General features: G+C 45.7%; 1 protein-coding gene across 4 annotated transcripts in view; it reads left to right on the top strand.

The window, feature by feature from the left end:
• The window catches only part of fars2 (phenylalanyl-tRNA synthetase 2, mitochondrial), a 102,712-nt gene that overhangs the window by 70,834 nt on the left and 4,120 nt on the right, over positions 1–27,758 (top strand). For all 4 annotated transcript variants that reach the window (XM_086150680.1, XM_086150681.1, XM_086150679.1 and 1 more), the window contains one exon: positions 3,228–3,382. In XM_086150680.1, coding sequence (XP_086006806.1) covers positions 3,228–3,382 — 155 coding nt within the window. The remainder of the gene's footprint in view (positions 1–3,227; positions 3,383–27,758) is intronic.

The raw sequence follows: 27,758 nt of genomic DNA on the forward strand, positions 1-27,758 counted from the left end.
TGATTAACTTTTAATGTGTTATTGTCTCCATGTTCCTTTTCTTCTCCACGCTCCTCAGTCATGCGATCCAGCTCGCCGCGTGTTATCCCTCGCTTCCGTTGACCCGTCTGCTTTTCATTTCGGGGAAAAAAAAAAAAATGAATCGTCTCTGCTCTGGGAAGAAACAGGCCTGTTTTTATTTTCGAATAGTAAAAATTTTTTCTCATCGACAGTATATTTATGATTGTGGGTTTTGTAAATCCCGTAAGTTATTGCTTGTAAAACAACCTGAATCATTAAATAAAAAAATCATAATAATAATAACAAAATTGATTACATTCATTTGTTATGGCTATATCTCCAACTTTTTAAGGCTAAATTCAAGAGAGAAAAAAATCTACAGCCAAAAAAATAATTTCCCTCAAAGAAAAGCAAACGTCCTGTTGGGGAAGGAGAAAAAAAATACAAAAATGAATGCGTATTAAAACATGCTTTGTCCTTTACATCCCCCAACATACACTCTGCCTCCAACCTTCCTGGAAAACCCCTGTTTTCAAAGCCCGCCTTTCGTTTTTGCCCTTTTTGGGGAGGAGAGGATTGGTTGAAAGTTGACACAGGTGAGTAGCTCCATAAGGCTCCTCGGCAGTCACGTGCCAACGCAATGACGGTGCATAGTGGCTCTTGTTGTGTTATGCTGTGCATGCAATTTAGCAGCACTGCCCCTTCGCTATATTGCATAGAAATTTGATATTACCATCCAGGTGAAGGTAATTCATTCCCGGGGTAGATGTGGCAGTGTCTGGAGCAGTGTTCCCTCTGGATCCATTGCACATGATGACATCAGGTGTGGTCGAAGGTTTCATGGTATGCACGGTATCTGAGTTGCAATTTCTCGTTTCCTCTCGTGTCTCTTGCCGTCTTTATGCCATTGGCTCAGGGGCTGGTGTGAGCGTTGAGGGTGCAGTAGGTTCCACTTCTAGGTTTTCAGTTGCCCGGACGGTTATTCCTCGTCAATCTGGATTTCCGTGAGATTTCGCACTAACAGGCTCTTCTGGACGCCGGTGGTTCGATCAGAACACCAGGTGGAACACCCGTTTAACGAGACGGAATGATTGACCTCCATATTCAGGAGGTCACCGCCATCGGCCTCTTCCAATCTTAGAAACATCTCCAATCTTGTCATGAGTGGACGCAGAGATCTTGATCCATGCATACACGACATCGCAAGTTGGAGAAGCTCTGTTTGCCTGGACCTTGACTTGTACTCCCTGGTCTCTAGTCCTCAGTTTGTCCCCAAGGTCCTTGAAAAAATGAAGGCAAGAGAACCTTCTCCTGAAGCAACATGGGGGAACTGCATGCCTCCTGACATCAGGCATGCCTCATCGCTTCATTCTTTTTAGGCAATGTTGACGACCAACTTGTTTGCCGCCATGTATGAGTACCGGGTGGCGCAGTAGTTAGCACCTGTGCCTCACAGCTAGAAGTTCCCCAGTTTCCGACGGGTGGCTTTTCTGTTTGGAGTCTCTGTGTTCTCCCGGTATGCTATGCAGGGTTCCCCATGGTTATTTGGTTTCTCTGACACGGTCCAAAGCCATGTAGGAAGCTCACTGGAAGCTTCTCACCCCATTGAGTTCCTTGATTCATGGTAGCTAGTGGACAGTTGGAAAGGGTCACCGGTGCCCTACTCCCCTGCCTGAAAGTCATACACACCACCAACCTCACACATAAAACATCCTCAATCGTGAGCGACCCCAGCCACCCCACACACAGCTTGTTCAGCCTCCTGCCTTCAGAGAGAAGGTACCGGAGCCTCCGGGCCTGCTCCAACACACTCACCAACTGCTTCATACACCAGGCTGTCAGGAGGCTCAACTCCTACCCCGCTATCCCACTACCTCCATTCCACCCCATCCCAAGATGTTGAACTCTCTCTCTCCCACTCTCTACTGGACTCTGATAATACATCTCAATAGTGCTACTTTTTTTTGCACTACTGCTACTTTGCACTGCATGGTATTACTTATTGACCTTTGCACTACACTGTACAAAAAAAACGCCCTGCTGTTACTCGTTCGTGCCGTCAGTTGTCTGCTGCAGTTTGTATCTGCGTGCACTTTATACTTCACACCTCACAGTTTAGTGCAGGCATGTTCAAAGTCTGGCCCGCGGGCCAAATGTGGCCCGTGTTTAAAATTTACACCAGCGTGCAGCCTTTGTCAGAAATCAATAATAAATTCAAATTCAGTCCAGCAGCCCGTTTTTCTATTTCATATTTTTTATCAGAATCTAAAATTGAAATAATGAACACTGCGTGTCTCCTTTTTGATAAGGAGTAATACAAGGATTCACATGGCCCTCAATGTTTTGGACTTCTGAATAATATCACTGTTGATGTTATTTTCATGTAGAATTTCATTTGATAGTGAATAATATGTAACGCCTAAAATGAACGTAGATATGTTTAAAAAAAAAAAAAATTCCAGACCGATTTTTCCTGATTTTATGTAGTAATATAAAAGACTAAGTGATTTTTTTGTTTTATATTTTCATATTTGTGTTCTGTGTTAAAAAAAAAAAAATCATGTAATTGTACATTTGCATTTAATGTTAATGGTTCAAAGAATGTCAAGCTGAATGGTCGGCCCTCACACATCATTTTCCCCTCAACAAATATGCCTGTCTTTGCAAAATGTATGGACACTCCTAATTTAACGTTTACTGTTCAATATAATAGTGGACTTTGCTGTTAATTTGCACTCTGTTATTATTGTTATTATTTGGTTCATTTCATGACACCGTGGGATCTTGAGAAACATCTTTTCGATTCCTTTGCACGTCCAGCACGTGCAGAGAAACCGACAATAGAAAATAGCAGGGGGGGGGGGGAGCATTGAATGAGCGTCTTTGCTGATTTGCTCACTACTCGTATCCCTTCTCACTTGTCCAGACCTGCATGGAAGAAGCTCTTTAGCTTCATGTATCATTTGAGTCCCTCTGAAAGGTCGATACATGCGACGGGATGCGCGGTTCCGACCGAACCTGTGACACCGGCGGTCTGCAGAAGGAGGCGAAGCGCAGATGAAGCTTTGCGGGAAAATAGAAACTCTGCGATTCCCGATAGTTTCTTTTATTTTAAAGTTCTCGTTTTAGTTATTTTCAAGCCGTTTGGGTCTCACAGTATCGCCCGTTCGGCGCCGACCGGTACTCCGACCGGCGACTCATCCCCGACTCCCCTCCTGTCTCCTCAGCCGCTCAGCAAATACCCGCCGCTCCTCAACGACATCTCCTTCTGGCTGCCGGAGGAACGCGAGGGCTTCTCCAATGACTTCTACGAGCTGGTGCGTTCCGTCGGAGGCGACCTGGTGGAGAAGGTCTCGCTGGTGGACGAGTTCACTCACCCAAAGTAAGAAGACCCGAGGTTTTCTTTTTTTCCCCCCCGAGTCTGTTTTGGACGACGTGGCGTTGACTTCGCGTCATCATCCCGCCGAGGCTTAATGAGGCGTTCCGTCTTGTTTTATCGCCGTCTGCCGAGTTAAGAGCGAAGCGTTGTAAAGCGGGAGGGGAAGAAAGAACATCCCACAAATCAATTAGAGAGGTGAAGCGGGGTGAAAAACATTAAGGCGGAACAACAAAAAAAAAAAAAAAAAAGATGGAAGGGAGCGGAAAGGTTGACGAACGGGACGCCGAAGCGGACTCGCTGACGGGAAATTCGTTTTCCCGAAACACTCCAACGCTTTGCATACAAGTCGGTCCCACAAATCTAAAATGATAAGAAAAAAAAAGGGATGCGTTAAAGTGTCACAAAAAGGATTAAATCAAGCCGGAGGGAGGGACCGGGCAGAACGCGCCCGGGATATTAAGGATGTGTTTTAAACAGCTGAAAAGGGGAACCTGGCAGATCCGTTTAATTTCCATGGCTGAATGCTCTTTTAATAAAATCAAGCCATTAGCCGCTCCAGATCGGGCCTCGGTTGAAATAAAATGACATTTCGGTTGATTGAGTGCGTTTTTTTTTTTCCGGCGGGCGCGTTAGAAACACACCGGAGGGACGAACGTCCGCGGTTCAATTCCAACAGGAGGGGCTTTTACTGCCAGGAATCTGCGTGTTCTCTGGGTTCTCCGGTTTCCCCCCACAGTCCAAAAACATGCAGCAGGTGTTGTGGAGAACCCAAAATGTCCAGACGCACGACTGCTTGTATCTCAAGGTCAGAATTTTACCCAGTTCCGGGATATTTTCTTTTGCGCTTCGACTTTGCGACGGCTGAATGTCATTTAAACGAGAGGTGGTAGAAGCCCGTCGAGACAGTCGTCTTGATTGATGCCTGTCGATCAAACCGGCTCTCGGGGTCTGAGAAGATGGAGAACCACCTGCAATCGTCTAGACTGCCGGGGACGATAACTAGCAGCGGCAAGCATGGGCTGGGAAACAGATTTTCTTTAAAAAAAAAAAAATTGCCAGAGTACGAAAACAGGGGCGCCGCGATGTCATCGGAAGGTTTGCGCCAACATGGCGGCTCTAAGGAGGGCTTAATTAGTGCATGCTTGCAAGGCCCGCCATGACACAGTCATTCAGTCACAGATGTGCACGTGTACACACACACACACACACACACACTTGCAGACAGACCTTGGCATGCACCTCTTAGGCAGCAGTGGCTGCATTGACATCTCATTTTTTATGAAGAGTTTGTGTGTGTGTGTGTGTGTGTGTGTGTGTGTGTGTGTGTGTGTGTGTGTGAAGGGAAAGCAGTGGGAGGTTGGTACCTTATGGCTAAGACTCCTTCTCGTCACTCGTGAAACACACACACACACACACTTACCCGACCTTGCGTTGGTTGGTGTGTGAGTGTGTGTGTGTTTGTGTGTGTGTGTGTGTGTGTGTATTAAGGCCTGCACTGCGTAAAAATGTCCGACACCATTCATCTTTCAGCCTCTTAATATCTCTTAGTGACCTTTTCCCTAACACGCACATATTCACGCACACACACACACACACACACACACACACACACACACTCTCATGCACACACTCTCACACCACTAAGGATGCATTAATATACATTGACTCCCGGTTTGTGAGCCGAGGGTGGGAGAAATTCTGTTTTCGTATCGCATTTATAGATGAAGCCATGAAATCTTAAAAATGGTGCGACACCAAACAGGCGTGGAAGGACCGCCATCTTCTGTTCCCCGCATTTGTCACCCAGTTTCTCAGATGCAATTCTCTAAATTCCGGCGAAACTCTGCCATCGTCCTGGTCGGACCTGAAGTTTCCCCAGAACCAGCTGTTTTTCTAACTGCGAGCAGATGGCGGCCTCACCGGCGCGCCATATTACATGGAATACGGTAATGAATCTACACGCAGTAGGTTAATTGTGCATTTGGCGCGTGTTATGTAGCAACAGATACCCAGCGCTTGTGTTATGGTGACGCAGTGGAGTCATGTGACCCAGCACCCGGGGTCGCGGTGATTCCTGAAGGCGTTCAGGAAAAAAATAAAAAAAAAAAAGACGCACAGCCCCCCTTTAAATCAACGTGGCTTGAAACACCTGCATTGCACCTTTTCTCTTCCTAAAATCCCTCTTCTTTTTTTTTTTCTTTCTTCCTATCATCAACCTCATACTGTCATTTTCACTGCTGATATCGCAGGCGCACACACACACACACACACACACACACACACACACACACACAAACGCGCAGGCATCTTCCTGTTTTTGTGGTCATGGCGGAGAAAGGGAAGAAAGTTAATTTGATTTAATTCGCGGGCCGTAACACACCTGCAATGCACCTTTCCCTCCTCCCCCTCCTCCTCCTCCATCCTCTCATCCTCCGCCATTCACAACTTAAGCTCCTCGTCGAGAAATCGATGGGATCGGATGCCGCAGAATGCTAAGGTATACGCGTCGTGTTCGTTTGATGTGTTTTTATCTCTCTATTTATTTTGCCGTGTAACCTCCCCTGCTCAATTTACAGCCAGATTACCCAGAGGCCCGCGGGGCGGCCGTCGAGCCGGCGGGCGTAACTCTGATGCTGATGTGTCGCTCGATATTCATGCAAAAAAAAAACAAGGTAATGCAGACGCACACAATACCGCGGCGCTCTGGGGAGCTGCGCTACAGTCGACTAAAACTGCAGGTCGACTCGAGGAGGAGGAGGAGGAGAGATCGCGTCAGGAACACGCAGATGGAGAACCGTTTGCGACAGGTTAGCTTCAATTTAGCGAAATATAAACCCGAATGTCACGAGGTTAATCGCCGAAAGGAGCCTCCTCTTTTGCTCTGGACCACGACTTTTCCCATTTTACGTCAGGGATTCAGCGCCGTCGCCGTCTAAATTGTCGAGGAGACGAAACGAGGAGGAGGTGGAGGGGAGGGAGACAAGGATGCGAAGAGGCAGGAGGAGAATGAGACGGGGAGAAGACCGGGAGGAACAACGGAGACATTGCTTTTTGACTTTTTGGGCCTCCTTTGTGCAGAGCGTGGCCTCAGTGTACTGCGAAAACAGGAAAGGAAATAAGGAGAAAGAGAGAGATGAGGAGAGCAAATAAGGAGGCGGGATGGAGGGATAAAGAAGAGGCGGGAGTCGTTTAAAGACGAGGAAACGGAAAATCCAGCGGCGATTTGTCGAAAGGGAATATGAAAGAGGCCGAAGGAAAGGAGGGACGAGGAGACGATGTCGCCTGAAAGAGAGAGAGAGGGAAGGAAGGAAGGAATTGAGCAAGGAGGCGGAGGCAGAATGGGGGGAGTGACATTTTGAAAAGGTGAACGGGCTGATGTTGACATTTAGAGAAAAACTAGACAAAGTGAAACATAGATCCATTTAGAAAATTGTGTGTGCATGGATCCCTGGTAACTTCACCAAGCCCGGATTGCTGTTTTGAAATTATTAAAAAAAAAAAAGGTCCGATTTTCCGATCCGGCAAGTCTGAGGCACGTAATATTTATTAATAACAACAACCGCTCGTCGTGTTCGGTATTTATTATTTTCAACTTTTAGACATCCAGTTTGTTTTTCTTTGGCAGTTGGGCTGATATGAGGTACCCAGCATTGGTTTTTATCATTTAGAAAACATTCGAGGCCTTATTGCATCCGGAACATAGGGCCTTCCAGACTCCTGCAGGGTTCCGTGGGCAACTGAAAGCTCCTGCAAGCTCACTTTGGCTCCCGCTGGTTCACTTTGGCTCTTGCAAGCGACTGTAGGCTCCCTGTAGGCTACTGTAAGCCCCTGCAGGCTGCTATTCGCAGTGTTGCAGGCTCCTGCAGACTCCTGTAGGCGACTGTAGGCTCCCTGTAGGCTACTGTAAGCCCATGCAGGAACCCTACTGTAAGCCCCCTGCAGGCTACTGTAAGCCCCCTGCAGACTGCCGAAGGCTCCCTGTAAGCTACTGTAAGCCCCTGCAGGCTGCTATTTGCAGTGTTGCAGGCTCCTGCAGGCTCCTGTGGGCCCTTGCAAGCTACTGTAGACTGCAGCAGGCTTTCTCAGGCTCTCGTAAGTTCGCGAGGCGTTCTGCGGAGTCCTGTAGCCCCCTGCGGGTGTAGGTCCGTACGAGTTCCGGCAGCCTGCTACAGGCTGCAGCATGCTGCCGGAGGCGTTTGCAAGTCCCCTTGGGTTTTTGCAGGCTCCTGTTGGCTCCTGCAAACTCCTACAGGCCCCTTAAGGCCACTGAAGGGTGCAAAAGGCACCTGTCTGCTGCTGCAGGCCCCTACAGGCCCCTACAGGCTGCTGTATGCCGCAGCAGACTTTTAGCAGGCTCCTACCAGCTCCTGCAGGCTGCTGTTGGCTACAGCAGGCTCTCACAGGCTCCTTTGGCAGCCTACTGTTGGCTCCTGTCAGCTGCTGTAGGCTAAGCAAGGCCCCTCAGGCTTCCAAAGGCTGTTGTAACCCCACCTCGCAGGCTGCTGTAGACTCATTTGAGCTACTCCAGGCTCCCGTAGGCTGCTGTAGGCCCCACGCCGTAGATTCCACGCAGAGTCCCGTAAGCCACAGCGGGCTGTTGTAGGCTTCGCAGGCTCCTTTCAGCTCCTGCAGGCTACAATAGGCTCCTGCAGGCCCTGGCCACCATCGGTCACTCATCTTGTATCTCTAAGAAACTACCCGGCGGCGTCGTCCAGCACAGAGGAGCGGACCTTCTCCTCCGAAAGGGTCTGCTGGAGGTGGAGGGGTCGGGGGGCTCAGACAGAGCCAGTCATTCTAGAGCCTGCGGAAAAAAATCCAGAGGAAGTGGACCATGAGCCCACTAGCAACCCCACGCTGGTTCAGGAGGTGGTTTCAGACTGGCTGAATCACGGGGCGATGCATCCGAACACCCTCAGTGGGGGTGGAAAAGAAAAGTTGCCAGTCTGTTCACCAGTGTCGATCTCCCGAAGTAGGACTTTGAAAGTCGCCGGCGAGTTCTGGGTTCAGGGCTTCCGGACCGACCACTTAGAGCGTCCCGCTGAGGTGGAACCATCAGACCTGAACCGAAGCTGCGGTTCTGTCTGTGTCTGTCAGGCTGATTAGCCGTGGAACCAGAAAACAATCATACATTATTCAGCCGAATAACACACACACACACACACACACTGCAAAACCTGCACTCTGGAAGATGAAAACTCCCAGTAATAATCCTCGCTCCGACTCCCTCTTCTCTCCCCCGCCAGCCGTCAGTCCTCCTTCATCTTTTGGGGCGAGCGTCTCTCCCCGGCTGTTAAATCATTCATGGCGGGGAGTGACTGTCTTGGAGAGTCCTGCTGAGGCTGCACGGTGACGGAGGTGCGGGGGGGCAGGAGGGAAAGAGGGAAAACATGTTCTTTTCTTGGGTTGCGCTCAGGCCGGTCCACTCGGCGTGTCATTTTTTTTTTTTTTTTTTTTTTTTTTTTGGACAAAACTGTCAAAAAGTTGTCGTCTCCCCGGTCGGTTTCTACAGTTTAATCATTTATTCGTTATCGGTATCAATTATCCTTCGGCGGTGGCGGTCGGAGCCAATCCCGGTTGAAGCTGACGCCGAGAGGCGGGGCTTAACCCGGACGGGCCGCCTGTCAATCACGGTGACGCATTTAGAGACACCCAGTCATTCGCACCTACGGACTTTAACCAACCCGCTGATGGGTTTCGGAGTGTGTGAGGAAGAGAACAGGGAGGAGAACGTGGACACACTCCAGTCAAGGGAATCTGAGGAGAAACCCGGCAGACGGAGAACATGAGGACCAACACAAAGAAACAGGGGAACTTCTTGTCCTCCTCTGAGGCAACAAGAGTTTTCAAGTTCACATGTTTTTCACTACCGGTGGTCCTTCAACACATCCTGTGATAGTTCTCTTTGGTTCTCAAGAGTCACACACACACACACACACACACACACACACACGTACGCCAAGCTGGAAATCACTTCGTCGCAGTTTACATAAATTTAACTCCAGGTTTTGTTTTTTTTTGTGGGGTTTTAAAGGATGGGATTTCAACCCCCTCTGCGCTTCCCTTCTCCCAGCCGCCCGTCTTCTCCCCGGGGAGCCGGAGGAGCGGGTGGGGGGGCATTAGCTTGACTGACAGCTCCGTCAGCCTATCAAATTAGTCCCGGGCCGGTGGTGGCTGACAGCGTTAGGGGCCAATAAATGCAGATTTGTGAGGGATCTTAGCGAGCCATCAGCTTTGATTTGCCGCTACATGAGATGTTTATGGACGAGGAGCAGACACAGGGGCACTTTGTTTTTTCCCTCCCGTCCTCTGCTTCGCTCCCTGCTCACCGGAGGGGGGGGTTTAGTGGCTCGAAGAGCAATTTGGAGACGGTCGCGCACATTATGGCGGGCGACCTCAACCAGAGTACGCCGCCAACCCAGACGCCTGGCAATCGAGCGAGTGTCGAGCGAGTTTACCTCCAATCGGAAGGTTGGCGGTTCAATCCTCGGCTCCTCCGGTCTACATACCGGAGTGCCCTTGGGAAAGACGCTAAAAGACTCGCTGCCGATGACCTGGCTAGCGTAGCACGGCATGGGCGAGTGAGTGAATTGAATCTCGTTTTTGTCGCAGTCGACGCAGAAAACGCGGCCTCTCGAAAGGTCTGATGTTGGTCAGTGCTTGGTCTTTATGTGGTGAAGTACTTCTGAGGGTTTCATAGCTACATTAGCTGGATATTAGCGCCAGAGCAGGTTTGAAGAGTTTGAATCACCTGGTGCGACAAACCCGCCGTTTAAGTTGGACTCTTGGTATTTACCGGAATTTCCGGACTATCAGCCGCTACTTTTTTTCACACTCTTTAAAAACACTGTGCCTTGAACTGTTCTGGGCTAATGACTTTCACGCCGCCGAAACATTTAGCCTCCCCACATCGGACCAATGAAATTAGCGTGAATATCTGATGCCGTTCAATTCTGACAGTGAAGAAGACAACTTTAATGGTTTTAGTGCGCAGGAGGAAGGCCAAGATAGCGATCAGCTGGAGTAGGACAAAGCAGGGATAACAAATGGACTCGTCCTTGTGTTATTTATTATTAATCTTTTTCATCAGCCGTGTTCCGGGCACTGTTCTGAAAAAAGCAATTCCAGTACGTATTTGTGGATGATTTGAATTAAAAGTAAAAAAGAATTGTTTCTCTGTAACATCTTTCTGTGTAAATAACTCATGTTACAATGTGGACATCTGCGGCTTATAGACAAGTGCAGCTTATATATGTACACATACATTTATTTAGATATTTTAAGCCGGTGCGGCTTATATTCAGGAGTCTGGAAATTACGGTACTTTTAAATTCAGCGCTCTCTTTTTGCTGGCGCTCTGACAGGTCCTGGTGTTTGTTCACGGCCCGTTTGGACCAGGGTTACAGACTTAGCTTACAGACTTAGTGCTGCGCTGAAACCCCCGGGACTGTGCAGTAGTGAGACCCGGGCTGAATTGGTCAATTCTGTTTTTCAAAATAAAATGGAAAGACTCATGAAAATAAATTACATGTCATTTTAAGTAGCGGCCCAGTAACAAACACACTCCATAGTGGTTGGGGACTTTTTGGTATTTTGGACCTCACTGTTATAGAAAATTAAAAAAAAATGTTTCTTCTTTGCCTCATCTTGTCTTTCTGGACACACTTCTCTCCTTCTTCGCTTCCTTGCAGTCTTTCCTTCCCTGCCTCCTTTTACTTCCTTCCCTAATTCCTCACCTTTGTTTTCCTTCTCTACTTCCGCCAGTTTTCTCTCTTTGGTTTGTGTTTACAATCTAATGTGGCGTTTGAGCAACTTACGCACACACACACACACACATATAGAGAGAGTGAGAACACACACTGGTGGGGCGGTCGTGCCTGCAACCTGATGCCAACACACACACACACACACACACACACACACACACACACACACACACCTTCTGTCAGTACGGATGAATCACGCCGTCAGCAGCTCCTCCCGGGTCGTGTGAGGTTAGACAGGCAGCAAGTCGCTGATGTCACAAAAGCCTCGCCGCTGCAGTTTTCCGCCGTTTCACCGGCAGGAACAAAAGTTCTCATTATCATTTCACTATCGGGGACTTTGGCGACGTTGTTGCAGAAAATATAACCCCGGCGACAAAGGTACATAAGAATTTAAACATCCTCCCCGCCCCCAACCTCACCATCATTCAGTAGAGCCTGCGTGTTTGGTGAAACAACTATAATTGGAAAAAAAATAGGGCTTGGACCTTAACGTGTTAATTAATTCATTGACTGATTAATTAATTACAGAAAAAAGCAATGGGTTAAGTAAATTAATGAGCTTTCATCGCACTTAAATAATGCAACGCAGAACATTTCTTAATTCACTTCCCGCTGTTCCCGAGTTCCTAGGGGACGGATTAAATCGCCGCACAGTGTTAGCACAAAATTAGCATCACTGACTTGCTTGCTAGTAAAAAGTTAGCATTACCGACTTGCATGCTTGTATAAAGTTAGCATAAACAACCACAATGGAGGAAGCAGATGAGACGATGCTGGTTGCAGGGAAATTTATATGACAGAAATTTCCAGATGGAATCATGAACAGAAAAGCTGTGAAAGGAGTTTGCATATCACAGAGGAACCTCCAATCTCCGTTAGCACCTCAGCGCTAACGGAGCTGCACACTTTACTTTACACTTTATAGTTTCACTGAAACACTTTATAGTTTATAGTTTATTTTTATTTCTAATTCTGCCTTTCTTTTATTATTTATTACTGTTTTATATTCTGTAACTCTGGCACTGCAATTTCCTTCGGGATTAATAAAGTTGTTCTTATTCTTATTCTAAAGAAGTTAGGACTAGCCAACTAGCCTAGTAATGCTAGCTGTGTATGAGCACACAGGTCAGTAATACGAATCCATGTCGGTCATGCAAAGTTAATACAACGCAGGTTGATTATGCTAACTTGTGTTAGCGCACAGGTCGATAAAGCTAACTGTGCTACCGCGCAGGTCGGGAATTTTAACTTCATGGAAATTTCACAGATCATGATGAAGAGACGGAGATGTGTTTCCTGCGCTCACCCATAGGTTTGGTGGAATCTGATTTAGTTCATTCATTTGACACACTTTTATTTCTTTTTTCTAATGTTAAACATTGAAATGCAATTGAAATGTTATCAAGTCTTTATTTAATTGGAGGGTTTTTTAACTTGCGTCTTACCCCTTTGCTGGGAGAAGGTGTTTTAGAAAAAAACAAGAACAAGAATAAGACATCCAGGTGTTGGTTAATCCTTTCTCGCTAATTGAAATCAAAGCCTGGCTAATCCACCTGTTGTCTCAGTCCAGCTGTCGCCACGGGGACAAAAAAAAACCCGTACAGAATCGTCTTGGGGGATTTGCTACATCAGGTAAACTACGAGACCTTCCGCTGTTTGCGCCCCCCCAGTTTATGAATGCCGATCGGTTACCTCAGCTGCTTCCCGCACTGAGACGAGTCTGACCTCTGACCCCTCCTGCACCCCCAGTCGCGCAGGCCTTCTCTATATGTCAAGTGAATGAGAGGGTGAATGTCTTTTTGCTTCTGTATGTGGCCTTGGGATCGACTGGATCCAGATATATTCCTTGAATTTGAACCAGATGATCAGTTTAAACTCAGGGAGCCGTTATTCTGTTTAGTTACAATTTATTTCGAATTCCCCATGTGCCGTACGCCGTGCGGATAAATCAATGAACCGGTTGATTTCGCCGATTAATCACAGCAAAGAGAGACATGACTATTTCCCCCCGGTGGAGCACCTTCAGGTTCCAACTTTTTTTTTATTATTATTATTCAGAACACCGGAAAATGTATGTCGGGCCGTATTTTGTCACTTCCAGCTTGATTCTTTGCCCGCCGCTGCCGACCTGCACGGAATCAAGTGACCAGTGCGTCCTGACCTTTCACCTGCAGCTTGCGCCGCTGTCGTAGGCCGAGGCTCGCTCAAGATCTCATGAATATTTAAAAAAAAAAGAAAAAAAAAAGTCACCTGGAGACATGTGGGGCTGATAAACAGCAGTTGTTCTCCCAGCTCCCCTGATTCCTACAAGGAGGAAAGAGCGTTTGATTTGTCGGCGAGCTAAAGAAACACAACTCCGCACTTTGGTCCGGTCCTGCCACGCCGCCGGGGGGAAGGTCACCCCTTCCAGCCATCACCTCGGCCGCTACCGTGGCCCGAAAAGGTGAAGGATGGAGGTGGGAACAGCAAAGATGTAATTTAGTGACATACGTAAATTCCAATGGGGAGAGGATTTTTCCGGATTTCCTTGAGCGTCCGTCAATACGGGGAGAAAAGTTGACCCGACTGTTAGCTGGGCATGCTAAAATGCAATCTCGCCACCCGCTGGATTAACATCAGTAGGCCCTTGATGATTTTTCTGTACGTGCGCTGACAGGCAGCGGCTTGTGTAAGCCGCCCCGCTATCGTTCGCAATGTGGGGGCTAGCGGCTAATGCTAGCGGCTGCTTCGTGAGAGGCGGGCACTCCGTTTGCGCGACGACGTTGGCCGTCAGCCGACACAAGAACGGCGCTTGAAAACGAAAAAAAGCGGAAACGGGCTTCTGAGCGGGGAGATGAAAACGCCATTTCGACAGAGACGGAACGGAAGAGTTTTGTTTTGGGGCTTTTTCCCCTATAACACAGCATTTTGAAAATGTAGCATGCTCACTCAGGCTGTAGTCAATGGCCAGGCACGTGTGAGTCAACCATAACAACAATAGACGACTCCAGAGTGCTTTCGCTCAGGCCAACGCGTCAAAATGTAAAAATACAAATTGTATAACTTTTGTTTTAATTAGAATTTGAAATTTTAATCCGAACTGTGCCAACTTAACAGGCATCTGGCTTCCGGAGATCCGTTGTGAATTTAAGGCAACAGTCGCAGCCAGCTTACGGGACGGTCATGGTTGAAAACAGACAGAAAGCGGGAGCCACCACAGGCAACAACAGCAGCAGAAGCAAGAAAAACAGCGTTTGCAAATTCATAAAGCAAACATCAAGTGTCTTTTTTTTTTTCCAAAGATTGAAAAAAAGAGACTTGACTCACTCAAGAGCGAACACCGAGTGGCTGCTTTTTCTTTTTTCCTTTTTTTTACATTTATATTTCTGTCCCCTGCAACTTTCACTCAATATTCTTAAAAGTATTTTAATAATAATAATCTTTTTTTCATATCCATTTGGTTTATTAAAAAAGAAACTCTTGTTTTTTTTCTACATAAAATGAAATATTTCCTGAAATATTCATATCAGCAAGAACAGTAATAATAATTATAATAATAATTTGTCCTGGGCAGGTTTTATTCTGTCATTTTTTTTTTATATATATATTACTATTTTAAGATCTTTTTTTCATAATCTTTTGGTTCATTAAAGTAGAAAGCCCTGTTTTTTCCACTTTGGAATACGAATATCAGCAGTAACAGTCATATTTATGATAATAATTATTTGTACTGGGCGGGTTTTACTGAGTAATTTAAAAAAAAAATTTGACTATTTTAATCTTCTTTTATACTCGTATGGTTTTATTGAAATAAGGAGTCGTGTTTTTTCACAGTTTAAACAAAATATCTCTTGAAATATTAATATCAGCAATAACAGTAATACTTATGATAACAATTATGGAAAATAGTCAAATTTGTAAATAGATTTAAACCAAAATGTAATCAAATGATTTAATACAAATTTGGAAATGAATATATGAAAAATTTGCTAAATTTACTTCCAAGTTGGGAAGATCTGACTTGAGCCATAGCTCGCTCCGCCGTCCCTCCAGCACCCCCCAATGGACTGTGTGAAATGGCAGAGGTCGCTGACAAGGTCAATACGTACAATAACCGATCCTGAGTGCGAGAGACCCCAGAGAGCCGCTGTCTGCGTCCTTATTGCCCCCCTCCTCCTCCATTCCACCCCGACGTCCCTGCGCAGTTTCTGATTCTCTCAGCAAAATGAACTCCGATCCCCTCCGTTAGCGTCCATCATGCCGGCCAAAGTCACCGGGGGGACGGAGTGTCCAGCGAGACGCCTCACAAATAACTATTTCAAAAAAATAATAAACCTAAGTCCCTCTTCCTTGCGGAGGAGAAGCCTCCAGGAATGAGTTGGAGCCTCGTGCCGGTCATTTTTGCTTGATAAAGCGGACGCTCAGTGCTCTTTTGTGTGATATCTGAGTGAAACAGGAGGTGCATCATTGGATCTGGTAGAAGAAAAGAAAAAAAAATAAGAAGAAATGGCAACTGCGAATCAGCAACGACGCCCAGCGGCGTCAGAGACGGAGATTTTAATCCCGATTTTCGTGCGTTGCAAGGCAGACCTTCCGCCTTTTTCGGAGCTAACAGCTTCTCCGAGCGGGGTCTCCACCGGAGGAAGCGTTGTAACAGATAAATAAATAAAACAGAATGCGGATGCCGGGTTTAAAATCAATGCTCTCGTCGTTTCCCTCCCGTGTGAGATGGCGGTCTCGGCGACCTTGATGGAGGGAAACAATAACGCCCCCAGACTCTAGACTCTATTAGACCCTTCGTCCCAAAACTGCAGACCCGGAACCCCCCAGAGGCGCCGGACAAAGACCCGGCGACCCCGGGCGGATTTTTTTTCCCCGCAGTCCATCCAGAGAGCCGCGGGCCATATTTCACTTTCCACCGGCTGCCGCTGTTGTTTTCTTTCTCCCTCTCTCTCATCCTCGCTGTTTCATTTCTCATTTCAACCAGGCCAGTTTTTAGCCCTATGTGTTCCTCCTTTCCCTTTTTTTTAACCAAATAATATTTCCAGAGGAGAAAACAAAGCAAAGGATAAAGCGAGATATTAAAGAGAGTAGCTCTTTTCTTCCGTCCAATCAGTGACGCAGTTTGAGATCATGTGACTCGTAGAACGTTTGCAGCAGGGCGGCCATTTTTGCATTTTCCAAATAAACAAAGGATGCTATGGACAGTTAGCCTGTTAGCGCCTGGTTCATCGTGGTAACGTTCCCTGCACACATGTGCTTGATATGGTATCTGGAAATAAGAAAAATAAGGTACTTGCGTCATATAAAGCATCAAGCATGAACAAAAGTCCGGGGAAAATTGCTTGGTCTGTTTATCAAAGTTATTATAAAATAATTATGATTAATATATAAGTTTCATTTGTTCCCGTCACCGTCAAGCTTGTGACTCATCAGCATATCTCATTAAAATCAATTGAAACACTATTTCTTTACATTTTAAAGTAAGAAAAATGTACTTTATAGAAAGGAAATAATGTTTAAACAGATAATTATACATCATTCATGGGAATGTAAAGGAATAAACTGCCCGTATTAAGTGTATTTACAGAGTTTTTTTCATTGGGTGCTAAACTTATCTTACTGGCTACACACTGAATGCCACAATGCATTGCTAAATTTAACAAGCACACCATGCTACATTTTGTCGCTAACCTAATTTAGCAACGGTGTAAATGCCGGTCCTCGTTTTTAAAATGATCAAACTGTCCCCCGACTAGAGGGTTTGGTTCTCTGTCAGCAGAGTACAGGATTCACATGTAGCGAGAGGAGAACGTCAGCCGGGGAACACACTGATGGAAATTAATGCTGTGTCATGTTTCGGGGCTTTTTCTTTTTATAGTGGAATTTGTAGTATTATGGCACTGAGAAACACACACACACGCACACACACACACACACACACACTTCCTTCCTTCCAGAGTAATGATGCTCTCCTTTTGTGACTTTCCTGCACCCTAACGCAATTAATAGAAACACACACTTGGAGTTACGCACCACACACTCCCTCAAGTGGCTTCCTGTTTGTCTCTTAACCAGTATCGATCTGTGAGACACACACTCAAGTGCACACACACACACACACACGCACACACCTGTGCTTCTGTCCTTGCGAGGACATCCGGTCACCGCGTCCGACACCCACTCTCCTTTCAGGCGGCTAGTATCGCCAAATTTCGCCCGAACATCTCTCGAAAAACCCTCTGCTTGAAATGAGTCGCGTCGTCAAGGCAACGCATTCCTCCACCACTCGGGTGAGGAGTCGAAAAACAAAAAACAGGCGCGCGTCATTAAATGACTCGGCGCCTGATGGCAGACAATCTGCGGATAGAAGTGGCCACATTAGGGGTTCACTATTAATCATGGCCCCGATGTCCCTCCGTCCCCGAACGCACCACACTTCAGTTTGATATCAGGCTTCGGCCGCCGACCGATGTAATGATCTGACGAACGACGAGACGCTCGTTTTTCTCCACTTTGTCTTCTTTTTGTGACCGTTACACCGGTCCTGCAGAAGCGTGAGTCACCTCCCGCCATTTCCAGGAAGTTGAAGTGGTTTCCGGTGGCGAGGAGACAGGAAACAATCTCCCACCGCAGCCGCTGAGTCAGAGATTATACAGTAGGGATGAGATGCGAGGTTGCAGTGTACTTCCTGGCAGCATCCTCACATCCCAAACCAGACGTCAGAGACAGAGTATTACCCCTCCTACTTGAATATGGAGGATTTGGATTATATAAACCGACGGAAAAACAGTCGCGTCAGTGAAATTTCATTCTATCCTTTTTGTTTTTTTCATTTTCATCACCCGAGGGTCAGTAAGAAAAACTACTGTGTCACTTAGATGCAGGATTTTTTTTACCATTTGCATAACAGGTGCTCTCTAGTGGAGGTGGAAATCGCTAGAAAGCAGAAAATAGCATTTCTAAATAAAGCGCAACATCATCAGCAAAGTATCGCACTATGTCTCAAAGATATTTTTGCAATTTTGCAAGGATATCGTTGGCACCGCCCCTTTCCAAAACTAAAAAGAAGGGCTACATTTAATCATTCGGTTCTTGTCGTTCATCATGGAAGTACCTTCCATGGAGTTTCCATTAGCACTTGGTATAATAAAACTCAGCCATCTTGACTCATCAATATGAGCAACCTGCCATAGAGACGTGCACCAATATGGCAGTGGCCCTCACAGTGGTCCGAATGCCGCCGCGAAATGAATCACCGGGTCGTAAAAAACACTTGTTTGCGTCGCTCTGGAGTTCACGCGCGAGCGGTGCCGATTTTAATTTGAGCGGTGCAGCCATTCGAGGCAGATTTGTGAAGTAAAGCAAGGAAATAAACGCGCAAACAAGTAGTTGACCGGCTCGTCAGTTGTGCAACATTTCTATGAATTATTCATTGCTCTGTGTTTGTGTGTGTGTGTGTGTGCATGTAAGGGGAAAAAGAGAGCAATTTTTTTTTATCAATGACAATGTGAAGTGAAAGTTATTGCGTTAAATGACAGCTTCCTGCTTCACTGCTGCCTCACATTGTATTTGTGTGTGTGTGTGTGTGTGTGTGTGTGTGTGTGTGTGTGTGTGTGTGCGCGCGCGCACTGTATGTTGCCGTTAAAAGTTTTATAGCTGCCTCCGGACAAAATAGCAAAGTGGATGTGAGCAGTGAAGGGAAGCATGTGTTTTCCCTCTGCAAGACCTGAACCTTTAAACCCTGTTATTATAAAGCGTTTATAAGCCCCAGATACAAAGTTGGCGTCTTAATTTCATATTTTTACCACACAGATTGTTAAAAGATACATCCTGGCACCTTTTATGGCTGATAATTAGGAACAATGGCTGCACATGGTGATGAGCTCAATTTTTTTTTCCCCCCACAGAATGTTCTCAAAAGGGGTGTGTCACATAAAAAATGGGACGAATGCAGTAAATTCAGAAAGCGCAGATTTTTTTTTTCCAAATCCCCCAAGATGCGTTTCGGGTCCCTTGAGGTTTGATTTTTCTTGACAGCCGACTTTTCAAGAACAAGCGGAAGCAACTTTTTGCCACTGATCAGCCGGCATTTTCCTTTTTTCATCTGCTTAGGCTGAAGGAACGAAGGCGGGTTTTTTTTTTCTTCCAATTCAGGGTTGACAACACAAAAAAAAAAAAAAAAAAAAAAGGAGGTGGTGGAGGAGGAGGAGGAGGAGGAGGGGGATTTCGGCCCTAAAGGAAACGTTGTTGATGGGTGTCAGTGAAACCGGCGCCTGAAATCCCTCCTTCCACCCGGATCCTCCCGCTAAAGGTCAAGTGGGGCACTTAATGAGCAATTAGCCCAGAGGAAATGCCAGCGATGCCGACGGTTAAACAGCCATGTGAATTATTCACTGCCGTAATGGAGAGGGAAGCGGCGAGCGCGTGTTCTCTCGGCGGCCAATCACACGCCGTTACAGTGCGGTGGACTCATAGCGAGGAGGGCGGGGAGTCCTGGGTTCCCCCGCATTTCTTGGCATTCTAGCTTTTAATGTACCCGAGGTTTTTAGCGCAGCGCGATGCAAATCGTGGGTTCCCATGGGTTGATTTCGAGGCTTGCGGACGTTCTCTGGAGTACATACGTGAGCGCATCCCCGTCCCGGAGGGTGTCAAAATGTCTGTGCGTACCGTTTTCAGCAGCGGCCGTCTTTGCCTTTCCCAAACAAACAAGGTATGCTACGGTCAGTTAGCCAATTAGCGCCCGCATCGTCGTGCTAACATTTTCCCTCTCCGCTGTACGATCAGAAACTTGCAGTATGGAAGTTGGATAACTTTCCATCAGCTGCCGCTGTTGTTTTCTTCCTTCCTCCCTCTCATTCCTGTTGTTTCATTTCTTATTTCAACCAGGCAAGTGGTAGGCCCGACATATTTCCTTTCTTGTTTCCTTTTTTGAACTGCATCTATTTTTAACCAGAGTAGCAAGCAAAGCACAGTATAAATCGAGATAGTTAAGAGAAAAAATCACGGGTCTTCCGTCCAATCAGTGACGTAGTTTGAGGTCGTCTGACTTGCAGAACGTTTGCAGCAGAGCGGCCAACTTTGCCAAAACAAACAAGGGATGCTATCGGCGGTTAGCCAGTTAGCGCCCGCGTCATCGGGGTAACGATACCTCTCTGCCCGTACGACCGGAAACTTAAGGCGCTAACGTCAGAGCATCGACAGAATGAGCGTCAGATTGCAAAGCGCAATGGCGTTCTGATGACTGAGGACGGTGATCTGCTGCAGGCGTAGCAGGCCAGAAGTGCCTGGACTTCTTTATCTTAGCATTTCTCGATGGTTTTGTCCGTTTCCCCGCAAGAAAAGGGATGAATAAAAACCCATTCGTTTTTAAAAACAGTAGACGACAGTTCAGGAGAAGTATTTGATGGTGACCCTGGGTGCAGGTGCTAAGGTGGTTCTCGGAGCTGAGATCCATGGTTCCTGCGCCGTCCGAACGCACGAAAAAAAACAACCTAGTTCCCGAGGAAGGTTCTCAGAACTGCAAAAAGTTCCTAGAGTGGGAAAGCAGCTGAACGTGTCCTCCCTCGTGATTGAATGTTTGTCGACATCGTGGCACCACAAAGGCGCCGGTCGCCACTCCTCTTCGATTCCAGTCGCCCCTCCGCTCCTCAAACCGCCTGCTCTCGGGCCTCCAGACGCATCGCCGATCCGCTTTTAGCCGAACCCGAGCCGGGGCGCTCGGTCCCGTAGGATCCGACACCGTGTACGTGTCGCGTTTTCGTGACTCACGTCGTCTGTTCGCCTTTTTTTTTTTTTCTTTCCCCGATAAGCTGACGAACGGCAAAGAAACCAGGCGAGTGTCTGAGTCACGGTAAACACTCCTCGTGTTTCCAGGAGAGCCGACAGATGGACTGTAGGCAATACACACTGTATATATACAGTATAGACAAACACACACACACACTCTCACACAGGCACACACACACACACACACACACGTACACGACAGCAGGCGAAAATTCTCAGTGTGAAGAGAGTGAGGGAACAAAGGATGTCACTGAGGAGGGGGGGGGCTTGAAAACGGACCTACGAACATTGAATTAAAGATTATATTTCTTAAAAATGCAAGAACAGACATGAATGTGACGTGTTTTTATTCACAGGGTCATGAGGTGGTCGAAGTTGCCAAGACAACACATAAATATCGATTTACCGGCGCTCTGACATGAAACAGCACATCAAAATAATTCCGTAAAGTATCTCCCAGATCGGGCACCATTTCTATCAGAAATATGATGATTGAATAATTCTTATAAAGAATTTAATGAAATTGACATGGTAACAATGAAGGGGGGGGGTCAAGAAAATGAAAATATCTAACTCAATTAAAAAAGAATTATGAAATAAATACATGAAAAAAAATGAAGAAAAAAAACAAAGGCAAAAAGAGAAAACAGCACATTTAAAAGAAAAAGAAAATGGATGAAGCAAATAAGGGACTGGTGCTCCTCAGGGATCTGCCCCGGCTCCTCTGTTTATCTGTTTCCACTCCCTGGGAAAAATAATATGCTACTTCACCTTTTGGACTTTTTAAACCCAGGAGTCCCAGCATCACTGATCGGATCAGAAAATATAATTCTATTTTTGCTTTTGTTCCAAAGCTAAGGTTTGCTTAAAAATATAATTTTTGGTGCTTAGGAAATGGTAAATAGGAGCAAATGAATTAAAGGGCGCACAACAGGCATAAATAAGGAATCTATAAAAAAAAAAAAAAAAAATTAAAAAAGAGCGAAGCAATGAAAGGACGCCACCGGGAGATTAATCTTAAAAAAAATTCAAAAAAATAAATGATAGAACAGGAAGAGATATGATCACTTGAAAATTTTCTGATCATTGTGGAAACAGAACCTTCAGAGCGTCCGGAAAATTATTGAAAAAAGGCCAAAGCCAGATGTATTATTCCCGCCGTTTCTCCTCCATCGTGTCGGCCCGTCGCTGCGACACATGTACTGTCTGGTAGATCCATCCCAGCCGGACCGTGACCTTTGACCTCCCGGCACGAGTATCAGATCCCGGTGGATACAGGGGGATTGGCTAATTCATTCAGAGGTATTAATAGATCACAAGCAGCGGAGGAAGGCCAAATAAACAGGCGAGGAAAAAGAGGAGCTCCGTCTGCAGCTTCTGAAGAAGCAGCAGCCTCCGCGCTTCCGACGCACGGCTTTGTTTAAATCTTTCATGCATTTCTAATTCATCTATTTATCTTGTTTTCTCACGGTTGAAGGCGTTAAATGCTATTTGGGGTTGAGAGTGGGGGCGCGAAAAATAAAGATATCGGACCGTCTTGAAGTCAAAATGGCGGAAGATCCCAATTTGTCCGACCATTCATTAATATGCACATGATCAACATGTCAACATCATATAGAGACAAACATCCACTTCATTTCATTTTGAAAATTCTCATTGGAAAGGCACTTAGATGGAAAGCACTATTTAAATACATTTATCACAATTATGATTATTATTATTTAAAAAAAATGAATGAATGAATGAATTAGTGTTTTCACAGCAGTTTGTAGCATAAAACATCGGGGGGAAGAAAAAAATGAAAAAAAAAACAGCAAAAAAGATATGAAATTCTGAAGGACAAAGGGCTCACCAAAAATAACATAGTCACTAAATCAAACTTGGCCTTGGAATTTGGGTATAATTCCCTGAAATCTTGAGAATTCTCCGGAAAATTCCCTCGAACACCTCGAGATTTAAAAAGTAACCTTAAATCAGCAAGATAAAAAAGAATAAAAAACTGAGTGTCGGCAAGAAAGTGCTAATTTGGAAGCTTGTTTTAAATTAAAATCTAACCAAATTAAACAGTTCTGTTTTTCTTTTCTTAAATTTTACCCGCGAGTTGTTTTGCTCGATATTACCCGGGAAACATGACGGCGCTCAGCGCTAGCTGCGGATAGTGGACGTGGCTAGTTGTGGGTGTGCAAGTGGCTAATGGTGGCTTGTTGGCCACCATTAAACCTCTTTACTGTGCGAAGGGACGCGACCCGACCATAGCTGCTGTCAATCAGATGTTTGAATTTTTGAGCTTACTGCTAGCACGCGCTGCCAACAGCCAATGGAAAAAGGGGAGGCAGGACACAGGAAATAGCAGGAGTAGTGTTTGTTTGTTTACCATCTACACCAGGGTGTCAAACTCATTTTCACCAAGGGCCACCGGCCATCAGTATAATAGTTCCCCTCAAAGGGCCACATGTAACAGTAACAGTATAAATGTAACTAAATGGAACCAAATGTAATGCAAAATAAATGTAACTTCTCCTTAATGTTCAATGCCTCTGCATTTACTACTCATTCGATTCAAGACAAAATGTTACATAATCTATGCGAATGCATGTGTAACATTTTGGCTTTAAATTCGTGGACAATTTGTTGTTTTTCTGGAAGGCTAACTTTGGCATTCTTTGCTCAGTGTTTTTGTCAAGATGCCGACGTAGATTGTCCTCTTTGACAACCGACGCTGCCTCATAACACAAAAGACATACCGTTGTTTTTCTCCGTGAAGCACCGACATGTATTGGCCTTCCCATCTTTCTTGAACCAGCCTTCAATCTGCATCAACGTTTCCCATTTAGGGATCATTTTTATTTCACCGTTCCAGTTGTTGAAAATGGCATTGACATGGATACGCCGCAATCTAATGGCGGGATGCCGTTACTTTGCGGGTAACAGGATCGGCATGAATTGCGGGAAATGTAGTTTCAGGTCAATGCATGCGTTTGACTTATTTAATTTAAGACAATCAGACGTTTTAAGATGTTCTCGCGCGCCACGTAAAAGAGTTTGACACGTGCGCTCTACACTGTCGGCCACTCGTGATGCGTTCAGGTGTTTTGGGTTGACCAACCTTGTCTTCTGTGATCCCTAATCAGGCGCCGCCGTGTAACGTCTTTGATTGGTCACAAGGAAATCTGAATCCTGCGGGTTGGCGAAGGGGTTTTCTCCGACTTCGGTAACCACGGCGACGGTTGCGTAGTCGGCCCCTTAGCCTAAGAGACGTGCAGATTTTTCCATCTCTCTCCGCACTTTAATATTCATCCCTTCATTTCATCGCAATCTCCTCGTTGTTTGTGCTAACGGGGAGGGGGTCGGAGCTCCCCGTTCGGGTCCGGTCATGGAGGATCTTATTAACCCCAAACCGAATCTCCGCTTCACATACATCACAGGATCCGCTCACCCAATACTGATTGATCCCCGGCTCTTTTCTGGCCCACCGGACAGCGGGAGAGGAGGAGGGAGTGGGAGGCTTTGAAGGAGGTGTGTGTCCTCCTCCGGCTTCTGCTCGGATAAATGGAGGAGACAAGAGGACGAATATGGATCTTAATCTGTTTACGTGATCTGGGAGTAGATGGAGGAGGAGGAGGGACGCAAAAAGCCAAGGGAGGAAGGCGTAATGGAAAATTACAGGATTACAGTAAAGCTATCGTGCCCACTTCCACTCAACAGTTTTGCTGAGAAATCACCCGAAAAATAATAAAAAAATTAAAAAATTGCCCATTTTTTTTCCCCCACAATCAGCAAATGACTGAATTTGAACTGGAAAATGCACTGATATGATCGAGATGATAAAAAAAAAAAAAAACTCGATATCCGTCCTTCTAAAATCTTCTGATCAGGTGAGGCTGATATCTTGTATCCAAAATGGCTGAAACAATGCGTGGATGGTTATTTTTGTCAAGTCATTATATTAGCCATTGTTGGAGTTTGTCTGCAGGCGAAGCCAGCGCCATCCTTTCTAGGGCGTTGGCAGCTTCTGGAGTTTCCTCTCATCCCCTCATCGATTTCTTCATCTCTCTCCCCGATCCGAATGAAAGCCAACACTCCTCTTTTAAGCTTGTCCATCTTCATCCTCTTGCTCTGTTTCCCCGTCACTTCCCCTCTCTCGCCCCACTGTCTGAATGAAACCTGACACCCCTCTGTGAAGCCTCTCCATACCTTGATCAATCCCCCCGTCATCCCACCATCTGCCCAAAATCGCAACCAATCGGGGTTCGTCCGGACCCCGATGTGTTTGTGTTCTCTTCCGAACCCTTCGCAACTTCCGATGGAATCCGGTGAATAAGAAAGTGACTCGGTGTTAGCGCCACGCTTTAGCACCCGATGTTAGCGTCTCTCATTGTTAGCCTGTACATGAGAGGCTCGTGATGTTCAGTGTCAGTAATTGGCTTTATATGCAAATAAAATGGGATGTGATGTAATATCATCTGGTGTTTACTCCGGATATGATCTATTACAGTGTGGTGTTTAGATCACGCGTGACCTATATCAAGATAGTATATACATGCTAGTGTTATATAACGTAGTACATTGTAGTCTGTACATATGATCAGATGTAATACACTCAGGTGTTTCTATTAGATATGATCTATTAGATACATTATATATGACCTAAAGCAAGCTAGTTTTTCCATGATAAATGACATGATACATTCTATTCTGGACATGTGATGAGATGTAGTACAGTCTGGTGACCTAAAGCATGCTAGTGTTTTCATAGTCTGATGTTTACATTGGATGTGATCTATTATAATCTGGTGTTTACATCATATATGACCTAAAGCATGCAGGTGTTTTCATATGATTTATTCCAGTGTGGTGTTGACATCATACGTGACCTATAGCATGCTAGTGTTAACATGATATATGACGGGATACATTCTAGTCGGGACATATGATCTGGTGTTTAAATTGGATGTGTACAGGTAGATTTTTTATATTGTGACTATAATAATAAACATGAATCCACAGTGTACTCGTATGCAACTTTATAAGCAGCTTCCTCATAACATTGCGCCAACAACATAACATGAGTATGATGAAGGCTTCATTGCGTCGTTGCTGCATATCATGCAGAGCAGCTTTATTTGTGGGAATCACCTGTTACAATAAATCCACATTTAGAGTAGAACTCCTGGTATTGTTAAACTCTGTCTTTTTCTTAGAAGTTCTTCTGTCTCTTCACTAGACCTTTTCCTCTTCGAAAAGAAACTTCCCGTGCAACATCTGTTTTTTACTCATTGTGCTAGCTTGTGGGTTACATTTTTGGCGCTCTAGTGACCAAGATGTAACCGAGAGATTCCGGTCATTTTTCTCAATAAAAGATTTTTCAAAATAAAGATTGTTCAGACTCAGATAATAAATCCAACAGAAATATTTGATTATTTCTTGGGCGGCCTGGTACCTGGTGCCGGTCCGTGACCCGAGGGTTGGGGACCACTGGTCTAATGGTGACCTAAGATGTGATCTCACACCATTGGGTGTTTACATGAGACGTGAACTATTCCAGTCTGGTGTTATATGTGATCTAATGAAGTTACAATACAATGGCGTGTACATGAGATGTGATCTAATAAGCCTGGTGTTTGCGCGAGACGTGATCTAATACAGTATGGTATTTAGGTGAAATGTGATCTAATGAAGTCTGGTGTTTACGTGAGATATGATCCAATGTGGCGGAGTGTGTACATCAGAAGTGATGTGTTACAGCCTGGCGTTTAAATCACATGTACTACCACAGTGCGTTGTTTGCATGGTATGTGATCTAACACAGTCATGTGTTTCATGAGTCATTTCCATGTGTTTATTGGGTTTTTTTGTGACAATGACAGCAAAAAGGAGATTAGAAGCAGAAGATCCAGAAAGTGAATGACATCGCCTAAACCTGACGACGCATTCAGTCGTCACGAGTCATTTCAGAGTATTTTAAGATTCCTATTTTTAACTTAGACATTGACAATGTGTCGGTAAAGTGGTGACGAAGCTGTTTGCGTTGTAAACGGAGCCTTTTTTTTTCCCCCGTGAGAAAGGCCATGGAGTGAACCATGTGTTTGTACGCCTATAACTGACATATAAATAGAAATCGGTGGGGGAGGGGATTCTTCATCTCAACCAATTAAAGCTCTATAAATAGTGGCCGGGGTGTCGTACATTCATCTAAAACACGTAAATGTCTGAGGAGACTCTTTCATTTCTTAGACGTAAAACATTTAAAATTGTTTCCCAGCCAGTTCAGAAGACTCGCCGCGGCTCACGTGTCAGCTGGTCGGATAAAACACAGAGGAAAATTACATTTAGATGCAAAAACATCAGCGTGGGGTGAGGAGGGGGTGTAACTGTGAAAAAAGACGCGCTACTCAAGAACGCCCGGAAGCTCGATTGTGTCGCCCCTTGATTGATTTGCCGTTTTGGATGGTTTGTCAGGTTCAGTCATTTCTACACCAAATCAGATGACGGCAATGATTCGTCCTGGGGAAAGCTGCGAGGAGGCGATATCCGTAAAGCTCGCTCGAAACAGAAAGCATCATTCTCCGCCGCTAATTTGTAGCGCACTCTTGAATCCTGAGAGCCTCGCCGGTAGGAACCCAATAAGAAAAGACAAATGAACGGCGGGGAGGCGCCATCAGAGCTCAGCTCCTGGGGGCCGAACGGGCGGCTGAGAAATAGAAAAATACATTTCTATTGCTCTCTCGCACCTTGAGGTTGCGAATTGCGAGATAGCGTTCGCCCATTCAGCCCTTTCACGTGACGACGATGGCAGAGGCTCCATGCAAGGCGCTAACCAGACCATCAGGAGCAACTTGGGGTTCGGT

The sequence above is a fragment of the Fistularia commersonii genome, chromosome 8 (genome assembly GCF_037954325.1).
Source record: "Fistularia commersonii isolate RoL2024-O1a breed Wild chromosome 8, RoL_Fcom_v1.0, whole genome shotgun sequence".
In the NCBI taxonomy this organism is placed as follows: Eukaryota; Metazoa; Chordata; class Actinopteri; order Syngnathiformes; family Fistulariidae; genus Fistularia; species Fistularia commersonii.